Below are 21,439 nucleotides of genomic sequence, written 5' to 3' on the forward strand. Positions count from 1 at the left end.
TCCCTCTATAAAATCCATTGCAATGTTTCTTCATGTGCCTTCTAGAGGTGGTAAAGGCTGCAGAAGTCCAGGATAGGCTACCCATTCTAGTTTAGCTTGATTACATATAACACACTTATTCACGTTCTTTTTAACTAGAGTTTTCATGGAAGGCCAATAGAACATAGTTCTCAGTCTTTCATAAGAATTTTATATGCCAGCATGCCCTCCAATATACAAATAATGTGCAGCATTAACCATTCTTTCCATTAAATTCTCTTCCCAATCACTATCCTATGCTTATACCTTGATACGCCTTCTGTGAATATATAGTCTAACCAATTATGATTATTCAACATCTTGTCAGACATAATCCTCTACAATTATTGATCATTTCCATAAGATTCTTTGACCTCTTCATACCATGCTGGTATTAGTGCTGAGATTGCCCTTAGAATTCTAGAATCCTTGTCAACCTCCCCATCCATAGCTTATAATTTTTTTTCCTCCAATAGATATGGATAAAACATCAGCCACAACATTCTCTTTTCCTTTTCTAAACAGAATTTGATACCTCAACCTCAGTAATTTAGTCAGCCCTTTCTTTTGCAACTGAATATAGATTTTCTATTCCATCAAATATTTTAAACTCTCATGGTTAGTTTAGATGATGAACTGATCATTTTCCAAATAATCCATCCATTTGTCCACAGCCATCAATATTGCGCCATTTTTTGCTAAAAAAGGCTAGTGGTCATCCTTTCTTGATGAGGATTGCTCCAAGTCCAATTAAGCATGCATCAATTTCCAACACAAATGCATATTTAAAATTTGGTAGTGTCAAAATAGGAGTCTTGCACAATATTTCTTATAAAAATTCTTGTTCTACCGTATCCGTTGCTTTTGAATATCAACCTTAATTCCTTGCAATTCCTGATGAATTTCTTGTATTTTTTCATCAGTTATTCGACTATGTCCTTCCAATGCTCTTACTTTGTTGTTTTCCACCGTTGTCTACTATTAAATGATGAAATAATGTATTTAAGAATGGAGGTTGAAGAATAAAAAAGAAAGAAATAAGGAGAGAGAAAACTATAAAGCTACAGAAATAATGACAATCTTTTATTACTTGATCATCATGTTTCTTACAATTCTTCCTTTATACAATTCCATTTCAACTAACTACCCATTAACTAAAAAAACTAATTGTCAACTAACTTCCCAGATGACTATAACTACATAACTAACTTACAATCACGTGTGAAAATCAGAAATCCAAATAAAAAGTTCTTGGTAAATGGTAAGGGCATTTTTTGTTGCACTATTTATATATCTATACTGAAGGTATACATTGAAGCTCTTGGTGGTTGGCTATCCAAGTTTTCTTCTCCAAAAGTTAAATCTTACTTTAGTGGCAACTCTTTAATCTTCCTTATAGAATAAATCGACCACTATTGCTAGTAATTGTCATGACTGGTTAGTGTCGTGATGTGCACGACGTCAAATGATGGGTTTTTCTGCTAGATTGAAGGGTTTTAGGATTAATTATAAAATTATGATTTTCAAGGAGTCGCCACCTTGTATCATGGTCACTAGAAAACTTAATGGTCTGCGAGAGTTTGGGTAAAGGGACTAATTGTGCAAGGGAAAAACATATTACCCCCAGTGAACCATACCTATGGTAAGTTGCATTATTGATTGGTCCTTTTGCTAGGTCGTGTTTATATTCGTTTGTATTTTCTAAGATTCAAGGAAAATCTCTTTTCGTGAGGAAGTCTGTGTCTTATCGAGTTAAATCTTAAATGTTCTAAGGCCCAAATCTTAGCATCACATTTATTTTCTAATTTGTATCCTTAATAACTGAAGATATACTTTACAGTGTAATTTTATACTCTCAAATAATAAAGTCTATAGCTAATTCCTAATATTTATTTTTTTAATTCATTTAATTTAATACCGAGTGTATGCATTACGTTGTAAAATTCATACCCTGAATATTAATTAAACAAATTAATTTTAGTGATATTTTTGAAATTTTGGTCAAATCCTAATAGATAATCATAATCTGGTTATGATATCCATTTTTTATTTTTAAAACATGATAAAAATGCAATTTTTTTAATAAAATATGCATGGAAATGTTTTTGAATTTGGTTGTATACACACAAATAAAAAAACATATATTTTTTTAAATAATGAATTTTGGATTTCTTTTTTGAGTTAAAATGAAAACATGATTTTTTTAAGAGATACTTGGCCATACTAAAAAAAACAAATTGATAATTTTTGTCCTAACAGCTCAATCAATCCTAAATCATCATCGAACATTCCCAAAACCATATGCACAATGAATATTTTATCCCAGAAACTAACAATTTATCAAATAAATGGTTTGGGGTGGAATCGACCTTCCAAGGTTGTTGTGGTTGTCTAGGAACCATTGGAAACCTTCCAAGGCTGCTAGGTATTCTTGGCAGCGCGTGGAACCACGCACCACCACTGCCAAAACATGGAAACATGCGCTGTTTCTGGTAAAGGAGGAGCACCTAGTGAATTTAAAACTCCTTTATCTCCTCTTTGATTCCTCACTAACGGTGCAACAAACAGACACCTGTAGACGGAGCTCCGCTCTATTAAAGTTTCAGTCTTCTTCTTGTTTTTCAGTCCAGATCTGTCCCTTCTCTCTATTGCTGTGTTTTAATGATGATACTAGCGGGAGATAATTTTAAAATGTTTGAAACTACTATATACCCTCTTTGACACCCCACTAGCATATCCACAAACAGATCTCTGTAAAGGAAGCTCTGCTACGTTGAAGTTCAATGTATGCTCTTGTTTTTCAGCCTAGGTATGTCTTTTCTCCCCTACTAATGCATTTTAGTGATGCTACTAGTAGGAGAAAGTTTTACAACGTCTGAAACTACTACATCCTTTCTTAGATTCCCCACTAGTAGTGTCATAAATAGATCTCTGTAGAGTAGTGTCATAAATAGATCTTTGTAGAGGGAATTCTGCTATGTTGAATTTTGATGTCTACTCTTATTTTTTCTTCACAGTTGGTTGCTACTTCCACTGCTTGTAAGGGCTGTTTTGAGATGATTTTAGGGTTGTCTTGGGGTGACTTGGAAATGGAATATTCTGGTATGGAAAATGGTTGCTTAAATGGTGTTTTAGTGGTTAAGGCTTTATATGATTTGGGGTCTGTTTTAAGGTGTTTTGATTGGAGTTTTCATGTCTGGGAGGTCTGTTAAGGGAGTGTTCATCTCTGTCCAGGCTGCTTGGGTTAAGGTTTTGTGTTGCTTTTATAGGATCAATGGGGAGGCTCTGGGACTTATGAATTAATGAAATATCGACCCTTAATGTTGGAGAATATGTCTCATTCTGAAGCTAAGGATAAATGTTTGTCCTGCTGTGCAACTCAAAAAAGGAGGACCGAGGCTATTTTTGCAGTCAAGACAGTGTTGGGTCTGTTTTTGAGAGAGAATCTGGAGTTGTTTATAGTGACTTTAAAGCTGGAATTTTGGCTAAGAGTGAAGTACAAATAATACCAGGGTATAAGTTGACATAAACTTTGTCTGGTATGGTGTGTGAGGACAGTAAGATTTACACAGAACAGGAATAGAGTTGAAGAAAAGCAGAGAGTGATTCTGTTAAATAGAGAAGAAGAAGAAGAACAACTTTAGCACTAATTCTTTTATTAATTGATTACAGTTCTCTTATCTGACATATGTTTATATATGTTATCGTAGAAAGGTTATCTATTCTCTCTTTATTTGCACTGAAACAATGCTAACTAATTCTCTTAACCGACAAACAATACTAACAGCATTCTAACAATATCATTCTCTAATCTTTTGACACTTTGGAGGATTAGAGTCTTTGATATCTTTACATGGTGAAGGAGTGGGATAAAAATTAGAGCTGAAAAGCGAGAACTCGATCATCTTTTTCTCTTGTTTTAATAGGAAGAAAACAATGAATAGTGAAATTATATTATTTTTTTAATTTGGTCCCTAAGCCTTTAGAACTTTCCAGTGGAACTCCCAATCAGCCCTAATTTTTTAGATTCCTTACAATTCCACCCTTGACCTTATTTGATTGAACCCTTAAATTTATGCTCTTTTTATAAAGTGATCCTTGATTTTGAAACTCTTCAATTTTACCCTCAATTGACCTTCAAACTTCTAATTTCTTGCAATTTTATCCCTGATCTCATCCAATTAAGCTTGGAAAAATTAAACTATCTCTAATACAATTTTAAAGTGAATTTTTGTGTTTCCAATACAGGAGTCGGTTCTTGTTCGCAATAACATCGTTAATCTTCCGAGCTTCCTTCCTGGGGCTGCTCTTCCCTACATAGAGCATTTCTAACTGTATTCTGGCATCTTTCGCAACTGCTTTTGCAGTCGCAGTGAATTTACGGATCCACTCGATATCCTCCCTACCATACAAGCATATGAACTTCCCTTGCTCTATCTGCATTAGGAATTAATTAGTTGAAAACTTCATGAGTAATGTGTGTATGAGATTCCTATGCACCTTTCAGCTTGTTGTTTAGTTTATAAACCCGTTTCAAGTTTGGAAATTTGAATTCCTCTGCTGTCAAATGTATGCATTAGATGATGTCGATAGAGAATTGAGATGAAGAGTGTTGGGGTTGACTACTTTCCCTTGTGGGTCCAAGACCTCTCCAGGCTATCCCTATCGAAGTGTGAACTTACTCTGCATTCGGCAAGGCTACCATGGCCATTTGGAGAGCTACAAACCTGCACAAGGATGTATATTTAACCATAATAATCGTTAGAAAATGTTGGGTGGAATTGATATTGTTAATGTCATCTATCCCTTTTACAATTGTCAATGGCATTGATTAGGTAAATTCTTCCGTGCCTTGTCAAAATAAGACATTGAAAATTGACGAAAATCGTGGAACATATGGCTACTTTTCATGAATATCACGTGGCTTGGATTGTCGATGAAGACCAGCAGGAAGCAACAAGGTAGAAGGACTCAGCATTTGAGGCCAACTTCCACTCTTCCATTAAACTTGTGGGCACAAATCAGCAACAGGAACATGATATTGTCAGAGTTCTAATCAGATTGATAGAGTTCCTTTACTGTTTTAAGAAAAATAGGAAAACAGGAAGTGGGCCAAGAGGATACCTGCTTTGCTTAGGCCTTAGGACTTGCCTTGTGTTAACAGTCGGCAAAGGACACCATTCACGTTCTTAACTGTTGTTGTCGTTGATATCCTGCCAACAGCAATCATCTTTATTTTTAGATTTAATTCATTATTTATAATGACTAATAAAAAAGTGGAAGTTGCTTTAAACTTGGGCTTGATTCATTAAGAATTATAGCCCATTATTTTATCTACAATGATGAGAATTAATTTTGATTATTATCAAAATTAGTTTTTCAATTTTTTATCTTCAAAAATTCATTATAAAAATAGAGGTGAAGGAAAAGTCTTGAACAAGTTCTTTTTTTTAATTTTTACATTTTTTTTCATCTTATTTTTAGTGTTTTTCTTCTTTTTTCATGCTTTGGATATCATCCCAAATCTACACCTAACGTTTACTTTGTTGAGATATAATTGAGTCATTTTACTTTTATTAAAAGATATTATTTAAAAGTGCATCTAAATTAAAGTGATGTTATTGAAATCTTAGAAGACATATTGTAAATATTTTAGTTCTATAGAGTGAGTATCAATTAATTTTAAAGACAAATAATTCATCTTTAACAACAACAAAAATTTTATTATTTTAAAATGCTTCAATAAGTAAAAAAAAATTTATGTTTAATTTAAAAATAAATATTTTTATTATTGGAATGCATATAAGGACTTTAATTTGATATTAATTATAAATTTGAATATATATTTAGTATGCATACTAAAATTTTATTATTATATTTCTGTTGAAATTTATCATAAATTTTTATTTTATATAATTATGATTTTAAACTTGTATAAATTCTGGGTTTTTTTTAAATGTTTTGAATTCCCTTTTAATACATTTAAAAATTTTAAAAACAATTAGAAAAGGAGAGACTTGACTCTGTTGAAAAAATAAAAGAAAAGAGAAGGGACAGATTTTTCCGGGTTCTGCTTGTCAATTAATTGGGGTAATGTGCAAGTTCACCCCCGACAGCCTTTTCTGGAAAACAAATTGATTCGTTTGGGTGGTACACGGTGTGTGTGCATGAAAGAAAGCATCTCTGATATGAAAGTGTTTTTTAAGTATCATAATTTTTTTAATTAAAAAACAAAACGATATTCTTTATGATTAATCAAATAACATTAAAAAAAATAAATGAAAGCCATGCTAAGCTAGATTTAAGATTTCAAGTTAATTTCTAACTCAATAAAATGAAGTGACTATGCTATAAATATGTTTTCAAGCATCATAATTCTTTTTAGTTGACAAATAAAAAAATATTGCTTATGCTTGATAAAATAAATTAAAAATAAATAAAAAAGGTGATAAAGCTATTTTCTTTAGTAAAAACAAAAGATAAATGTAAATATAAATATAAATGTTTTATTTTACATGTTTTGATTTATTTTATGTTAGAGGCTAATTCATGTTGTTAATAAAAGAAAACAGATTTTGATTTTATAATTACGATATTAAAATATAACTCATTTATATAAAATATAAGAGGAAAAAAATTAGAAATAAAATATAATAATTTCTTTAAAGCATTATGAAATTAAAAAAAATCATTTTAAAATATCAGTAACTATTAAAAAAAAGAGTTAAGAAAAACAATTTAAAAAATAAAAGAGAGGGTATTAATCAATATTTAAGTAGAAAAAATTAATGAAAAGAAAAGGAAAAGAAAGAGAGGCAGCCCCACGCACATGACTGACCAATAAAGAGCCCAAACACATCTACGCCTGGAAGGCCAAGCTTGCTGATACAGGCGGTAGCACGATAAGAATAGCAGCAAGCACCAAAAAAGAGAGTTAGCTGAAGTAGGGTTAAAACAAAAAGAACCATAAAATCTTATTTTTATTTCCAAAATATTAATCTGATAAGTTCTTTCCTCCATTATAAAAGGTTTGCAAGTCTTTACATAAGCCTAAAACTGCAATAAAAAGGTAGAAAGAATCAGAATCTTAATCATCTTTTCCCAACCCCTCGTCTTCTTCATCTTTTCTTAATCATTGATTCTCAACTTTTATTATATCTTACATGTCCTCTTTAATTGTTCCCATCAAGGAGAAGCTCGATCCTTCAATGTAATCACAATTAATTTTATTCACATCTGTTCGGAACCTCTTTGTATTAAAAAAAATTGTTCCATCTCATTCAATAAATTTATGAACTCTACTGCTTATAAAGTTCTATCAAATTCAGAGATTTTAATATAAATATTCAGAAATCTCTAGTTCCTTTCAAGATCAAAAGGTTGTTTCCTATACTCTTGCAATTGGAATGGGTTTATGATACTACATAAGGATTCATGGTCACTTTCTTCATGTCCTTGTTTCTATATGTCTCTTTGTTTTAACTAACAAGTTAATTCTAAAATCTATCTCTACATGTCTTCTATCATGAGCTTCTAAACTTCTCCCGAGAAGAACCTTTTAATCCCTTCCTATCAGACCATGTCTCACTCTTCGTCGTCTTCCCATTATGGTTGTTTAGCAGCATATATTAAGCAAAAATGACCTAAGATTGCAACATATAGCAAACAATAACCTAGAATCATTGGGCTATAATACCAACTAATGCAGGCAAAAGCACGACAAGGATAACAACAAGCATATAAAATAGAAAATTGGTTGAAATAGGGTTAAAACACAAATAACCCTAAAATCCTTTTTTTATATTTCTAAAATATTAATTTGATGGTTTATGCCTCTTTAGGAGGCTTACATGTCTTTATACTGGCCAAAAACTGACCTTAATAAGGTAGAGAAAATCAAAATCCTGAAATAAAAAAATAAAGATAGCTAATAAATATAACATTTAGAAAAAAAAATAGCAAAACTGAATAAAAACAAAATCTTTAAAGCCTAATTTGAGGAAAATTGTGTAGTGGATGAACCGATAAAAATTTGAGCATGATCCAATAGTAGGATCAAAAGATATGATCTCTTTTAGCCACTATACCAGTATGGCATGACCAAACCTCCTCTTGAGCCACTGATCTTTAAAAGCATTTGTTAAGCCATACATATAGTTTGTTTATGAAAAATACCTACCTAGTTATGACAAGTCTCCATAAGACTACTCAGAACCCTTAGTTTTTGCTAGTCCAGCTACATCTCCCATGTTTGGAATATTTGTTTTGGAGTTTTCCACTTTACTTTTTTCTTTCTTTCTAAACAAGCGACTGGTTATCTACTGGACTGTTTTCCAATCACCTTTGGTCATCACAAAAACATGGTTCGAGTTTTTTACCCATCCAAACCTATTTTCCTCCTCATTTTCACTTGAAAACACTATAAAAGTTTAATAAACTCATTAGAACCCCAAAAACTCTCCAATCAGTTCAAAAAAGTAAAAATCAACTTAATAAAAAAGAATTAATAGACTCTTTTTTTGGAATGGTTTTAGAAAAACATTAAACTTTTCTCGATAATATGAACTCATTAATACAAATATCAGCCTTTTTAGTAGCCAAAATATTTTTAACCACGCACTTTCTCTCTCCTAGATTTTTTTTTATAACCTTTTCTCTTCTCTCTCTATATCCATGAACCAAAACATGAAAAAAAAAATGAAGTTTGGCATCGAAACATGAATCACAAAAATAATAGGGATAAGAAGATAAAAAAAAACTTCAGGGATTAAATTGAAAGTTTTCATGCAAAGATCTAAATGGGGCATGTCTTATTGTTCTTTGTCAAATGTTATCTTTTTTTTAATTCCTATCTAAAACCTGGAATAAAATGTGATTTTACAAAACCAACAACCAACAAATCTTCGAATACTGGAAAACAAAAAACAATGTAAAAAAAAATGGTAATATAACCTATGAGGATTGAATTGTAAGTTTCAAAAGCTTGATCAACAAAAAAAAAAACTCGATTGTTCAAATGAACAGGCGAGTCCACAATGCATTGCATTGTGAGGTGTGCTAATACACACACACTCTTCTTTCCCTCAATTGGCTTTGGAACATTGAAATGATATGCTTCAATTTTCTACCAATAATTCACTTTGTATGGACAATCTATTCGAGGATTAATCGTATTATTTGGACTAATTACTCTTAATTAATGTGTTCTGCGATGTTTTTTTCCTGATTTGTCTCTCTATTAAAAAATAATTATTTCCATAAAGCCTTCGGCCTAGTCTTTTGGGATTACCTAGAAGATATCATGGGTTATATAGGGTTTGGCAGAAAATGGAGAAGCATGATTTATGAACGTCTTTCTTCATCCAAACTCTCTGTTCTCATCAATGGATCTCCTTCAAAAGAATTCCTTGTTCGGCGAGGGTTGCGTCAAGGAGATCCGATTTCCCCCTTTCTGTTTGACATAGTTGCTTAGGGCCTCTCGGTCCTTTTTCAAAAGGCATCTAGGGGGAACATTCTCAAAGGGTTGCAGTTCGTATCAGAAATTTTCCTCATCCACTTGTAATATGCAGATGACACGCTAATATTCATCCCGGCAGATATTGATCAGTTAGTTCAAGTCAAAAGAATTCTCAGATTGTTTGCTCTGAGTTCAGGCTTATCAATGTCGTTGATCACTTGTGCTTGTGTTTGGGTACGTCTATTTTTTGCAGATCAGACTCCCTTCCAAGCAAATATCTCTGCATGCCACTAAGAGCCAATCTATCTCGTATATCCACATGGAAGCCAGTGATAGAGAAGTTTTGTAAAAGGCTTCATGTGTGGAAAGAGAGATTATTAAGCATGGTTGGACGTCTTTGTCTCATTAAAAGTGTCCTTAAGTCCCTGCCTATATATTTTATGTTTGTATTCAAGATGCTGAAAAGGGTAGGCAGGCTTTTTTTATCCATCCAAAGACGTTTCTTGTGGTGCGGATGTACCAAGCAGAGATCTTTCTGCAAGATCCAATGGAGACTAGTGATGCGCAATAAGAAACAAGGAGGCCTCGGTGTAGGCTCTTTTATATCAAAAAACAGAGTCCTGCAGCTAAAATGGATTTGGAGACTCTCTTCCCTAGGTATAAGTTTATGAAAAATGATTATCTCTTTGATGTACAATCCAGCTTATAAGAATGGGATCTTGATTTTCTGCAACTAACCCTCCAAGATCTGGAAGGATATCATGTCCATTGTTCAAACCGATGTTCTCCACGTCTTCATGAATCATTGCAAATTCATGGTGGGGAATGGCAGTTTAACATCCTTTTGGTTAGACAACTAGATTAGTAACTACCCTCTTAAAACAACCTTCCCCAGGCTTTATCTTTTGCTTCCTCTAAATCTGCTTTGGTGGCTGACATGGGTAGATAAAGCAATAGAATCTGGCTCTAGTCCCTGCAATGGCGCAAACCTCTATTTCATTTTGAACAAGAATAATTATCACTTCTATCATCCTTGCTGGATTCCAAACCTTTGTTCTACCGTAAGCTGGATAAGAAAATCCGGACTCTCAACAACGATGGCCTCTTCAGTGTAAAATCTTACTCCAAAATGATGGACTAGCTGCTCTACGGTGGTGCCAAACCATTCCAATCTTCTGTTTAGATAAAGTTAACCCCACTAAAAATACAACTTTTCCTTTAGCTCCTTGTCTAAGACAAAGTAACCACAAGAGATTTTCTATTTCAGCATGACTACCTCACCTTTCAGAAATCAAGATGCGCTTTTCGCAATAAAAGCATGAATCTCCTAGTCACCTCTTCATTCATTTACCACTTCACTTGGAATATTCCAACCATAAATTAAAAAAAAATCAATCAAGCTGGAGAAGTTTTTTATTAACTAAGAGAGTTGAAATAACATTTGATCAAGTACCTAAGAGAAAATAATGGATGAATAAATTTTAAACATGCGTGGATAATTAAAAGAGACAGTTTTATTCAAAACGAAAAATCATATGATATCATAGAAGTTTAGTTTATTTTTTTAATAATGGTAAATGTTTTCTTAAAAACGTGAAGAACATTTATACTGATGCAGAAACGTGAAGAGCATGTATATTGATATGCATGCCTCTGCCTGCATTGGAGGCGGATTCCATTGCTAATTGTTTCCCTAAGGAAGGGTAGACGTGTCATTTCATCCAAGGATCCGGTCGATATTAGTGATAGTACATATTCAATATTGATCGATGATTTCACAGCTTGGTCTGGTAATTATTTTTTGTCCTTGAATAATTATCAAATTGAGAAGTTCATTATCTCATGTTATGTTCACATGGTTTCAAGCTTAAAATTTGTTTTGGTTCACGTGCTACATCCTATTTATTTCTGATGTCAAAAAATTAATTTAATTAAAAATTAAGAATCAAATTTAATTTAAAAGAAAAAAATAGAATGAATTTTTTCAAAAACTATAATGAAAACGTGCTTTTTTTAATGAAAAGTATTATGTTTAAAATAAAAATTTATTATGATTGTGAAAGCTAGTTTGATTTTAAAAAAATTGAATATATTATTTTTACTACCTATATGAAAAAGATTTAAGAACAATAAATCTAAGAAAATAAAAAAAATAAAAAAAAATAATTATTTTATCCTTATTAAATATCAACGAGTAAATTATTTTAAAAATATTTCATATAGGATAATACATAATTATTTATAAAGCAATTGACAATATCATCATAGAAAAAACCCTAATCTTCTTTAAAACAATGACAAAATTGGATAACCATTTAAATGTTATATTAATAAATTGATTTAAAGAGATTTTTTTATTAAAAATAGAAAAAAATAAAATACATTATTCTTATTATTATTATTATGATTATTAGTGTTATTCTTATTCTTAATATTGTTATTAATTTTATTATTATTAAATTTGAAAAAAAAAATATTACTATTGAAAAAAAAACCATAATTTTAATTTGAAGTGATTAAAAATTATAAGAACTTGAGTCATGCAAATTTAATATTATTATTATTATTATTATTATTAGGGGAACCAGACCTCAGAAACTAGAGTCTCTGGCTGGGGCACCAGACCCAAGTTTATAATCATTAGTATTATTCTTATTATTCTTATTGTTATTATTATTGTTATCATTATCATTATCATTAATAATATTTTTTAAAAAAATATTATTATTATTGAAGAAAAACCATAAATTTGATTTCAATAAATAAAAAATTATAAAAACTTGAGTCAGACAAGTTTAATATTATTATTAATATTATAAATATTATTATTTATATTATAAATATTACTATTGGTATTATAATTAATATTATAAATATTACTCTTGGATAAGACGTTGCAGCCAAACTCAAGGCTCTTAGGTTTAGCTTTGCAAATAGACTTAACGCTCTTGAATATTAATGTTCTTTTATATTTTTTATGGTAAAAAAAAATTAACCCGCTGCGTAGCGCAGGTCACCCACACTAGTGGATTTCTATAAGAGGTCAAACTCACACGCTATTATTTGTCCAATATTTTTTTGACTTTTCAACTACCTCTGAATGGTTGAAAAGTCGTTGTATAAATTTTTTGAATTTTAAAATTTTAATTTTGAATTTATATTTACCTCAAAAACATCCTAAAGTTTTTAATAAATCCATTTCAAACTCAAAATAAAAAAAACCTATATATGCATGCCTCTAGCACATTGTAGAGAGTAGATAAAGAGAGGCCATAAGAAAATATCAACCAATGGAGTACCTTTTTTTTGTGCTACTAATTTCTTTTACTTGGGCATGTCTACACGTGCCCATCGCATCCATTCTACTTCGCCGGAAGTCCGGTTGCACCGTCCTCCCACCTGGCCCTCGCCAATTGCCGATAATTGGAAACATATTAGCCCTCGGTGACAAGCCCCACCGAACACTTGCTAACCTCTCACAAACTTATGGACCTTTAATGACCCTCAAGCTTGGTAGGATAACCACAATAGTCATCTCCTCTCCGAATATTGCCAAAGAAGCATTACAGAAACATGACCAAGCCTTGTCCAGCAGAACAGTCCCAGATGCTCTTCGTGTACACCACAAAAATTCAATGATATGGTTGCCTGCGTCGACTCATTGGAAATTTCTCAGAAAACTCACTGCCACACAAATGTTCACTTCGCAAAGGCTAGATGCCAGCCGAGCCCTCCGTGGAAAAAAGGTTCAAGAATTGCTAGAATATGTTCATGAAAACTGTAACAATGGACATGCTGTCGACGTTGGTAGATCTGTTTTCACAACTGTCCTTAATTTAATTTCAAACACCTTCTTCTCTCTTGATGTAACCAATTACAATTCTGATTTGTCTCAAGAGTTCAGCGATCTTGTGGTGGGTGTCATGGAACAAATTGGCAAGCCAAATATTGCCGACTATTTCCCAATACTTCGATTAGTAGATCCACAAGGTATAAGACGAAAGACGAATAATTATTTGAAAAGATTAACTCAAATTTTTGATAGCATCATCAACGAGAGGACACGACTACGTTCTTCTTCGGTTGCATCCAAGGCAAGCCATGATGTACTTGATGCCCTGCTGATTCTAGCCAAAGAAAACAATACTGAGTTGAGCTCCACTGACGTACAGATTTTGCTTCTGGTAAGTATTGAGATTAGATTATCTAATTGATAATTATGACCATGTTTTTCTGCACACTAACCTTCAGTTCAGAAATTAATTGTCTTACGTGTTTACATCAGGATTTTTTCAATGCGGGCACTGACACTACCTCAAGCACAGTGGAGTGGGCAATGACAGAGTTATTACTGAACCCTGATAAAATGGTCAAAGCCAAAAATGAGCTCCAAGAAATCGAAGGACCAGTTCAAGAATCAGACATCTCCAAGTGTCCTTACCTTCAAGCAATAGTCAAAGAGACATTTCGGCTGCACCCACCAGCACCACTCCTGCTGCCCCGTAGAGCCGTATCCGAAGTAGAGATGCAAGGCTTCACAGTGCCCAAAAATGCACAAATACTAATCAATATTTGGGCAATAGGAAGAGATCCAGCCATATGGCCAGATCCTAATTCGTTCAAGCCTGAAAGGTTCTTAGAATGCCAAGCTGACGTGAAAGGAAGAGATTTTGAGCTAATTCCATTTGGAGCAGGAAGAAGGATTTGCCCTGGATTGCCTCTGGCACACAAGATGGTGCATTTGACGTTGGCATCTCTCATCCACTCTTTTGATTGGAAGATTGCTGATGACTTGACACCAGAGGATATAGACATGAGTGAAACGTTTGGGCTTACATTACATAAGAGTGAGCCTCTCCGGGCAATACCCATGAAGACGTGAACTTATTTCTCTGCAATGTTACCATGGCCTCTGGGACGAGGTATGAGATATTACGTTCTATTCCCATTGCTGGATTTGGACAGGGTACGCCTTGTAACTAACCGGGAGAACTGTTTCCCGAAATTAGAAATAAAAAATAAAAAACAGAGCTGTCCAAATTTTAGATTTAATGTAGATTGGTGGTTTTAGATGTCGATCGTATTGATTGTAGTAAAGGCTCTATTTGTGGGTTATGCGTTGTTAATTGGATGATAATTCATGAGGTTGGGTTTTTTATTTTGAAGGATTTTAAAAGTTTTTGTTGGAATCTAAGTTGTTTATTGGAAATTTTATGATGTTTAGTTTATGTGATCTATTTTGAGAAAAAAGATAGATAAAAGAATAAAAAGAAATTAAATAAAAAAATATTTTTATTAATTTTTATGTATCTTAACTTTTATTTTCTTTTTATATATATATATATATTTGTATTTATCTTTTTCATAAAAAAAATCTTATTATATGGTGAAGGGATGGAGAAGAAATTAGAGCTGAAAAGTGAAAATTTGGTCATCTTTTTCTCTTGTTTTAATGGGAAGAAAACATTGAATAGTGAAGTTATATTATTTTTTTAATTTGGTATCTAAACTTTTAGAATTTTGCAGTGGAACCCCTAATCAGCTCTAATTTTTTGAATTCCTTGCAATTTCACCCTTAACCTTATTTGTTTGGACCCTTAAAATTATTTTCTTTTTACAAAGTGGTCTTTAATTTTGAACCTTTTCAATTTGATCCTCAATTGACTTTTAAATTTTTAATTTCTTATAATTTTATCCCCGATCTCATCCAATTTAGCTTGGAAAAGTAAAATTATGTGAATTTTTGTATTTCCAATACAAGAGTCGTTCTTGTTCACAATAACACCGTTATTCTTTTGGGTTTTCTCCTTGGGGTTTCTCTTCCCTACACAGAGCATTTCTAACTATATTCTGGCATCTTTCGCAATTGCTTTTGCAGTCGCAGTGAATTTACGGATCCACTCGATATCCTCCCCACAATACAAGCATATGAACTTCCCTTGCTCTATCTGCATTAGGAATTAATTAGTTGAAAAAATCATGAGTAATGTGTGTATGAGATTCCCATGCAATTTTCAGCCTGTTGTTTAGTTTATAAACCCATTTCAAGTTTGGAAATTAGAATTCCTCTGCTATCAAATGCATGCATTAGATGATGCCGATAGAGAATTGAGATGAAGAGTGTATTTTAGTTTCATAGTATATGCATGTAAAGAGAGCAAAGCTATACCCAAGACAAGGATCATTGGATCAATGCTATCTGCCAGTAACTCGATTTTCCAGGTTTCTTCTTTCCAGAGTCCTTCCTCCCCTGAGCAAGTGAAAGGGAAAGCCAGGTTCACCAAATCCACATGATGGTCTTTTTTATTTTAAGCTAAAAAAAAATAGATCATTGAGAATAAAAGTTGGACTTTTTATTTTAAGTTAGGAAGGAAAATCACCAATAACAAATGGTTGGATTGAGCGGACGGACCTAGGGAGCAGAGACCATGAGCGGGTTGGCCGACTGAATTTTCCAATTTAAACCAAAAAACAGGAAGTGGGCCAAGAGGATACCTGCTTTGCTTTGCTTAGCTTAGCTTAGGCCTTAGGACTTGCCTTGTGTTAACGGTCGGCAAAGGACACCACCATTCACATTCTTAACTGTCGTTGTCGTTGTCGTTGATAACCTGCCGACCAGAATTTTATTTTACCGGAAAAATAGCTAATGCGCGACAATCATCTCTCTTCCACCCAAAACATCTCACCTGAAGTTTCAAGAACGGTCAAAAACTCAAATTTTGCCTCTTTCATTCATAAAAATCATTCTATCATGTTTCAACCCTCTTTTTTAACTGTTGGATAATCAATAAACTAAGCATTTGAAAAGTCGTCTTGCTCTGACACTTCCTCTTTTCAGAATCTTGACATCAGGCACAATTTTGAAATTAAATATACAGAAATATTTCACAATTACCTCTCTTTGTCTCCCACACCCACATGCCCCGCGTCAAGGAATCTCACTACTATCCTTCCATTCTACCAAACTCCTCACTCAGCCCTTAAACTTTGTTGACGCCGTGCACACCGCGTCCTTTATTAATACTTTGCAACCCTACACAAACCAAACCGCAGTGAACAGCCATGAGACTAGCCACCATTCTGCATCTCGCCATCATTGCCGTCCTGATCACCGCCGCCACGTCCCAGGCTCCTCCCATTAGATACATCAACCACACCGTTGGCGACAATGCCGGCTGGTTCTTCAATTCCACCACCAACACCACTGCCGCTAACTACTCCTCTTGGGCTGCCTCCCAAACCTTCAATCTCGGCGACTATCTTAGTAAGTTTCAAATGTCTTAAATCTGTATTACGCATGTGTGAACGATTGTCGATGTTTGTTAAATTATTTTTCCATGTCAGTTTTCAGAACGAGCTCCAATCAGACAGTGATCCAGACCTACAATCTGACAACATTCAAAGACTGCTCAATCGACCACTCGTCTGATAACGATACGGTTGTCTACAACGGAGGCAACACGGTGTTCGATCAAGCGTTGACCATACCAGTACCGTTGACTATTCAAGGTCCGAATTATTTCTTCTCTGATGCTAATGATGGCATTCAATGCCAGTACGGATTGGCCTTTGAGATCAACGTCAATCGCGGCCTTGGATTGCCTCCCAGTCTTAATCAGCCGCCTCCTCCTCCGTACAGGGAGCCTCCCGGTCCTGACTCGGCTTCTCCTCCAATTACTATTCCTGCCGGAGGAAAAGGGCTAGGAAATGAGGGGTTTAAAAATGGGTTAAGCGTGCACGTGATTGCGTGTGCGGTTTTATTTGCTTTGCTGGCAGTCAACGGTGGGATAGGGGTGGTGTTTTCTTAACTTGTTTGTGTTGTTTCGTAATTAGATACGCGAGTCGGCAAACGGGGATATTTTCTGGTGTTTGGATGTTAATGTATGGAAGAGCTTTTCATGGATAAACTTATTCTTCAATGGAGAACAGATTATTTGGATGTACTAACTGAAAGTAAAAAATAAAAAATAAACATATACTTCTGTGGAACCACTATATATTATATTATATTATAAAAAACATAAAGGAGACATTCATTTACTATAGCTTAACGACAGTTCACCGTGTATTTTGAATTTTCTTTTTACCTTCTCCACAAAAAACAAAAGCAGCCTAACTGGTAGGGATAGATTTTTTTTTTTCAAAGGATCCATTTGGTATTATATAAGATTGGTCGGGGATAAATTGGTTAGCACATTTCTTTGCATAATTAAATTACTTTACTTCATTTTTTTTTTCAACGGTGTGGCACTTGTTTGGCGGAGGTATAGTTTACTTTCCAAATGCTTTTTTTTTCTTCCTCCCTCTTCTCACTTTTCTTTTTTATATTCTAAAAATTCGTATCAATTTTAGTTATTATTTTTTTTATTATTATTTATTTTTTTATATATTTTTTAATTTTAGATATTTTTTAACTTTGTATCTGAGAATTTAATTTAATTTAATTTTTTTATTCAATTTGTTTCTCATTATTTTAATTATTATTTTTTGTGTTTTATCTTTTTCTTGATTTATTAGTTTTTCAATTTCATCCATGATCAATTTATTGTATTTTTTTTATCCCATTGTGGTTCTCTTTTTTTATTGTTATTTTTTTATTCTTTTTTATTTATCTTTTTAAAAACTTTGTCCCTAAATTTCTTATTTTATTTGGTTTTTTTAATCTAATTTGGGTCATTGTTCTTTTTATTACTATTTTCTTAATTTATTTTATTTTTCAATTTAGTCTTTAATTATTTTCTTTCATTTAGTTTTTTATACTAGATTTGGTACACGTTATTTAGATTTTAAATTGTTTTGTAATTGAAAATTTTACTTTATTATTTCTTTGTGTCTGTCTTTCTATAGAGTACTCGTGATCTTATGACCAGAGTTTATTTTTTTATCCTTTTATTATAAATTGATTTTTTTTCTCTTTCAAATTCATCATTTGACATTTTGGTTACTTGGTCCTGAATTTTGTTATTTGCTCCATTTTTATTTTTGTTAGGTTATCCTAATCTCATATTCCAAGTAATAGATTAGTCGAGTTAACTTGGATTGACTTAAGTTTTTTTCCTTGAAGTTTTTTCTTATAATTGATTTTTTTGGCAATTTCATCATTTGACATTACATTATCGGTCCTTGTGCTTTGTGATTTTTTATATTTTCTTCTCTTTAGGGTTATCCCGAGTACGGATTAGTCAAGTTAACCCTAATTATCTTGGTCTTTTTTCAGCATTTTTTTATGTAGCTTCGGTATTTTTTAGTAGGTTCTTCTTTTTAAATTCTAATTATTTTTATCTCAATCTCATATCACGGGTGATTAGTTAGTCAAGTTAACCCAGGATTCACGCTGAATGGTTGCATTGTTATGGATTCTTGTTCATAATTTTTTATTTATTTAGCCTTTATAGATCAATTTATGCTAATTTGTCATGAGATGGTGAGATTGAAAGATAGGACCGAAGTGGAAAATTAGAGGGAATTGATAGTTTTTTCATAACTTTGGAGAGAAATACTCATTTTGGTATCTTCACAACGATCCATTTATCATTGTCAAATTTAAACGAGGTAATCATGTTTTTTTCGCTTTTATAAAATGATGATTCTACATCTAGATTCAAGTTTCTTTAAAGCATACATGCATGGACCTTTTCATCTTTTTCATTTTTAAAGAACAGTAAAATGACTTGCATGCACAAAAAAGTAGAATTTTCTATAGCTTATATTCAGAGGCATTTATGTATTTGTACTTTTTTTTTTTTTTGTTATTACTAGGTTGGTTCAATAGCAACTTTGTAACTTAATATATATAGATATTATTAAAACAAATTTGCTCGCGCATGTGTTATACGCATCAGCGCATACGGGGTCGCCCGATGACCGAACACCGCCTTCTGGTTGGTGTTTGGATTATATCATCATCGCTTCCGTGGTGAGGCGGTGTGTATGGCCAACGACTATCCGGTTTGACATTGTGACCTTTTCTTTTTGTTTTTTTTTTCTCTTTCCCCCTCGATTTTCACACTTGCCCCTTTAAAATTTCAAAGCAACCTTTCAATTTATTATTTATTATGATTTAGTCCATGTTCTTTTAATTACAATTTGTTTTATTTTGAATAATTTATAAAATTCAAATTCTTTTTCAATCTCACCCCCTTCTATTTTTTTCATTTCTATTTGTTTTGTTTGTAATAATTTTTAAAATTGATTTTTTATATATATAATTTCATTTTCCTTAGGGCTTTTTTCCTATCAAATTTGACACTTCATTCTTTTGATTGTTATTTTTTCTCATTTTGAAATTTTTTTTAAATTGATCTCTTTTTTGGTTTCATCCCTCAATATTAAATTGGTTTGTAATTGAGCTTCTTAATTGAGTCCGGATCTAATATTTCACGAGTTGCAAGTTTTAGAGATTAACGCAAGTTTAGAAAGTTTGCCCAAGTTATCTTGATTTTTTTTCCTTTTTCTAAGTTCATGCTTTTTCAGTTTCAAACTTTATCATTTATTCAATTGAAGATTAGGCTCCGTTATTTTTCTTTATTTTCTTTGTATAGAATTTTTCACTAATTTTGAAAATGACCTGGATTATCTCAATTGTTTTTATTTGTCATTCTTTATTGAATTCGCATTGGTAAATTTTTTTAATTGAAATTTTTTTCTAATTTCATCCTTCAATATTTGATTGATTTTAAATTAAACACGACTAAGTACATGACTATTGTTATGAGATCAAATATATTAATCTTAGTTATCTCTTGATCAAATATCAATTTAATTAATTAGATGCAAATATAAGCATTTTGATTTATGATTGAAAAAAAAATTATATCCAAAAACACGTTGGAAAAGCATGTATATTTATTTTTTTATTAAAAACATTATCTGACACACGGCAAAACGCAGATCAAATAACTAGTGTGAATCTCAAACATGTGTTTCGTCCTACACAATGACCTAAGGAGTGTTGTTTTGATGGTTCGACCTGTTTTTCAAAATATTTTTTGTCTAAAAAAATATGAAATTAATGTTTGAGAGGTATTTTTTGAATATTTTAATTTGTTAAAATAAAAAAAAATATGTGAAAAAATATTATTTTAATATATTTTTAATTAAAATTTTTTTTTTAAAAAAATGTATCATCAAAAACACACTTACTCCTTTAAAGCAATATTGCTTTATTTTATGAACCTTTTTAAGCAATCATCAAGCTTTTGATAAATTTTTCATATTTGTTATCACGATTAACTGAACTGAAATTTTATTTTTTGTGTCTCAAATTATATCATGGCAGGTAGAAAAAGTTTCTATATCTTGGAAATAGTTGTATCTAACAATTATTAATTAAACTATATCACGAGCCACTCAAACATATTATATGAGATTTAAGAAAAGAGTAAAATGCAACTATATAAAGAAAAAATTATTAAATAAAATATGTCATAAGCCACTCAAGCATAATATATGAGATCCATCCATAAATAGATAGTGGCTAAGTTTCGGTAACCATACTACGCTGCAAAGTGGAACAACTATATTCAAGCGTAAAAAAAAAAAAACATGTTGGTGCAAGTAATTTTGTTTTTACGATGATGAAAAATCTCAAATGTACATTGAAAGCTTGATAAGTGTGTTCAATAAAATTAATTGATCATCAAATGCATTTATAAATGCTAAAAATAATTGTTAATGATGAACAAATATTGAATCGGGATTCTAAAATGGTGGATGCAGATAAAAAAAAAACATAAATTCATTACATCTCATGCTATTTATCATCTTTATTTAATTATGTATCAACATTTTATTTGAAAAAAGAAAAGGAAAAACTAAATCAAAACAAAATAAATTGTTAGCATAGTTCATTTACTTTTTATTTATCTAGTTTTGCTCCATGTCATGGTCCATTGCATGGCTTGGGTTTCAACTCCAACTATGTTGAAGTTGGTTCGGCATGGCCTGTTTGACAAGTAAATCCAT

General features: G+C 32.1%; 2 protein-coding genes across 4 annotated transcripts in view; both read left to right on the top strand.

Moving 5' to 3' along the window:
* LOC7494017 (cytochrome P450 76T24) overlaps window positions 1–14,633 on the top strand; it is a 41,792-nt gene extending 27,159 nt beyond the window's left edge. The window contains exons 2-3 of one of the 3 annotated variants that reach the window (XM_002301271.4): window positions 12,875–13,659; window positions 13,761–14,633. In XM_002301271.4, the coding sequence (XP_002301307.3) occupies window positions 12,875–13,659; window positions 13,761–14,357 (1,382 nt within the window). In that variant the 3' untranslated portion in view covers window positions 14,358–14,633. The remainder of the gene's footprint in view (window positions 1–12,874; window positions 13,660–13,760) is intronic. The other 2 variants (XM_052450547.1, XM_052450546.1) reach the window with 2 other exon arrangements.
* Window positions 14,634–16,376: 1,743 nt separating this feature from the next.
* On the top strand, window positions 16,377–17,484 carry LOC18096340 (cucumber peeling cupredoxin). Its single transcript, XM_006386517.3, has 2 exons — window positions 16,377–16,739; window positions 16,820–17,484. Exons 1-2 carry the CDS (start codon window positions 16,538–16,540, stop codon window positions 17,281–17,283), a joined length of 666 nt encoding a protein of 221 aa, XP_006386579.1. The 5' UTR covers window positions 16,377–16,537; the 3' UTR covers window positions 17,284–17,484.
* Window positions 17,485–21,439: the final 3,955 nt, after the last annotated feature.

This window comes from Populus trichocarpa, chromosome 2, assembly GCF_000002775.5.
Source record: "Populus trichocarpa isolate Nisqually-1 chromosome 2, P.trichocarpa_v4.1, whole genome shotgun sequence".
Lineage (NCBI taxonomy): Eukaryota > Viridiplantae > Streptophyta > Magnoliopsida > Malpighiales > Salicaceae > Populus > Populus trichocarpa.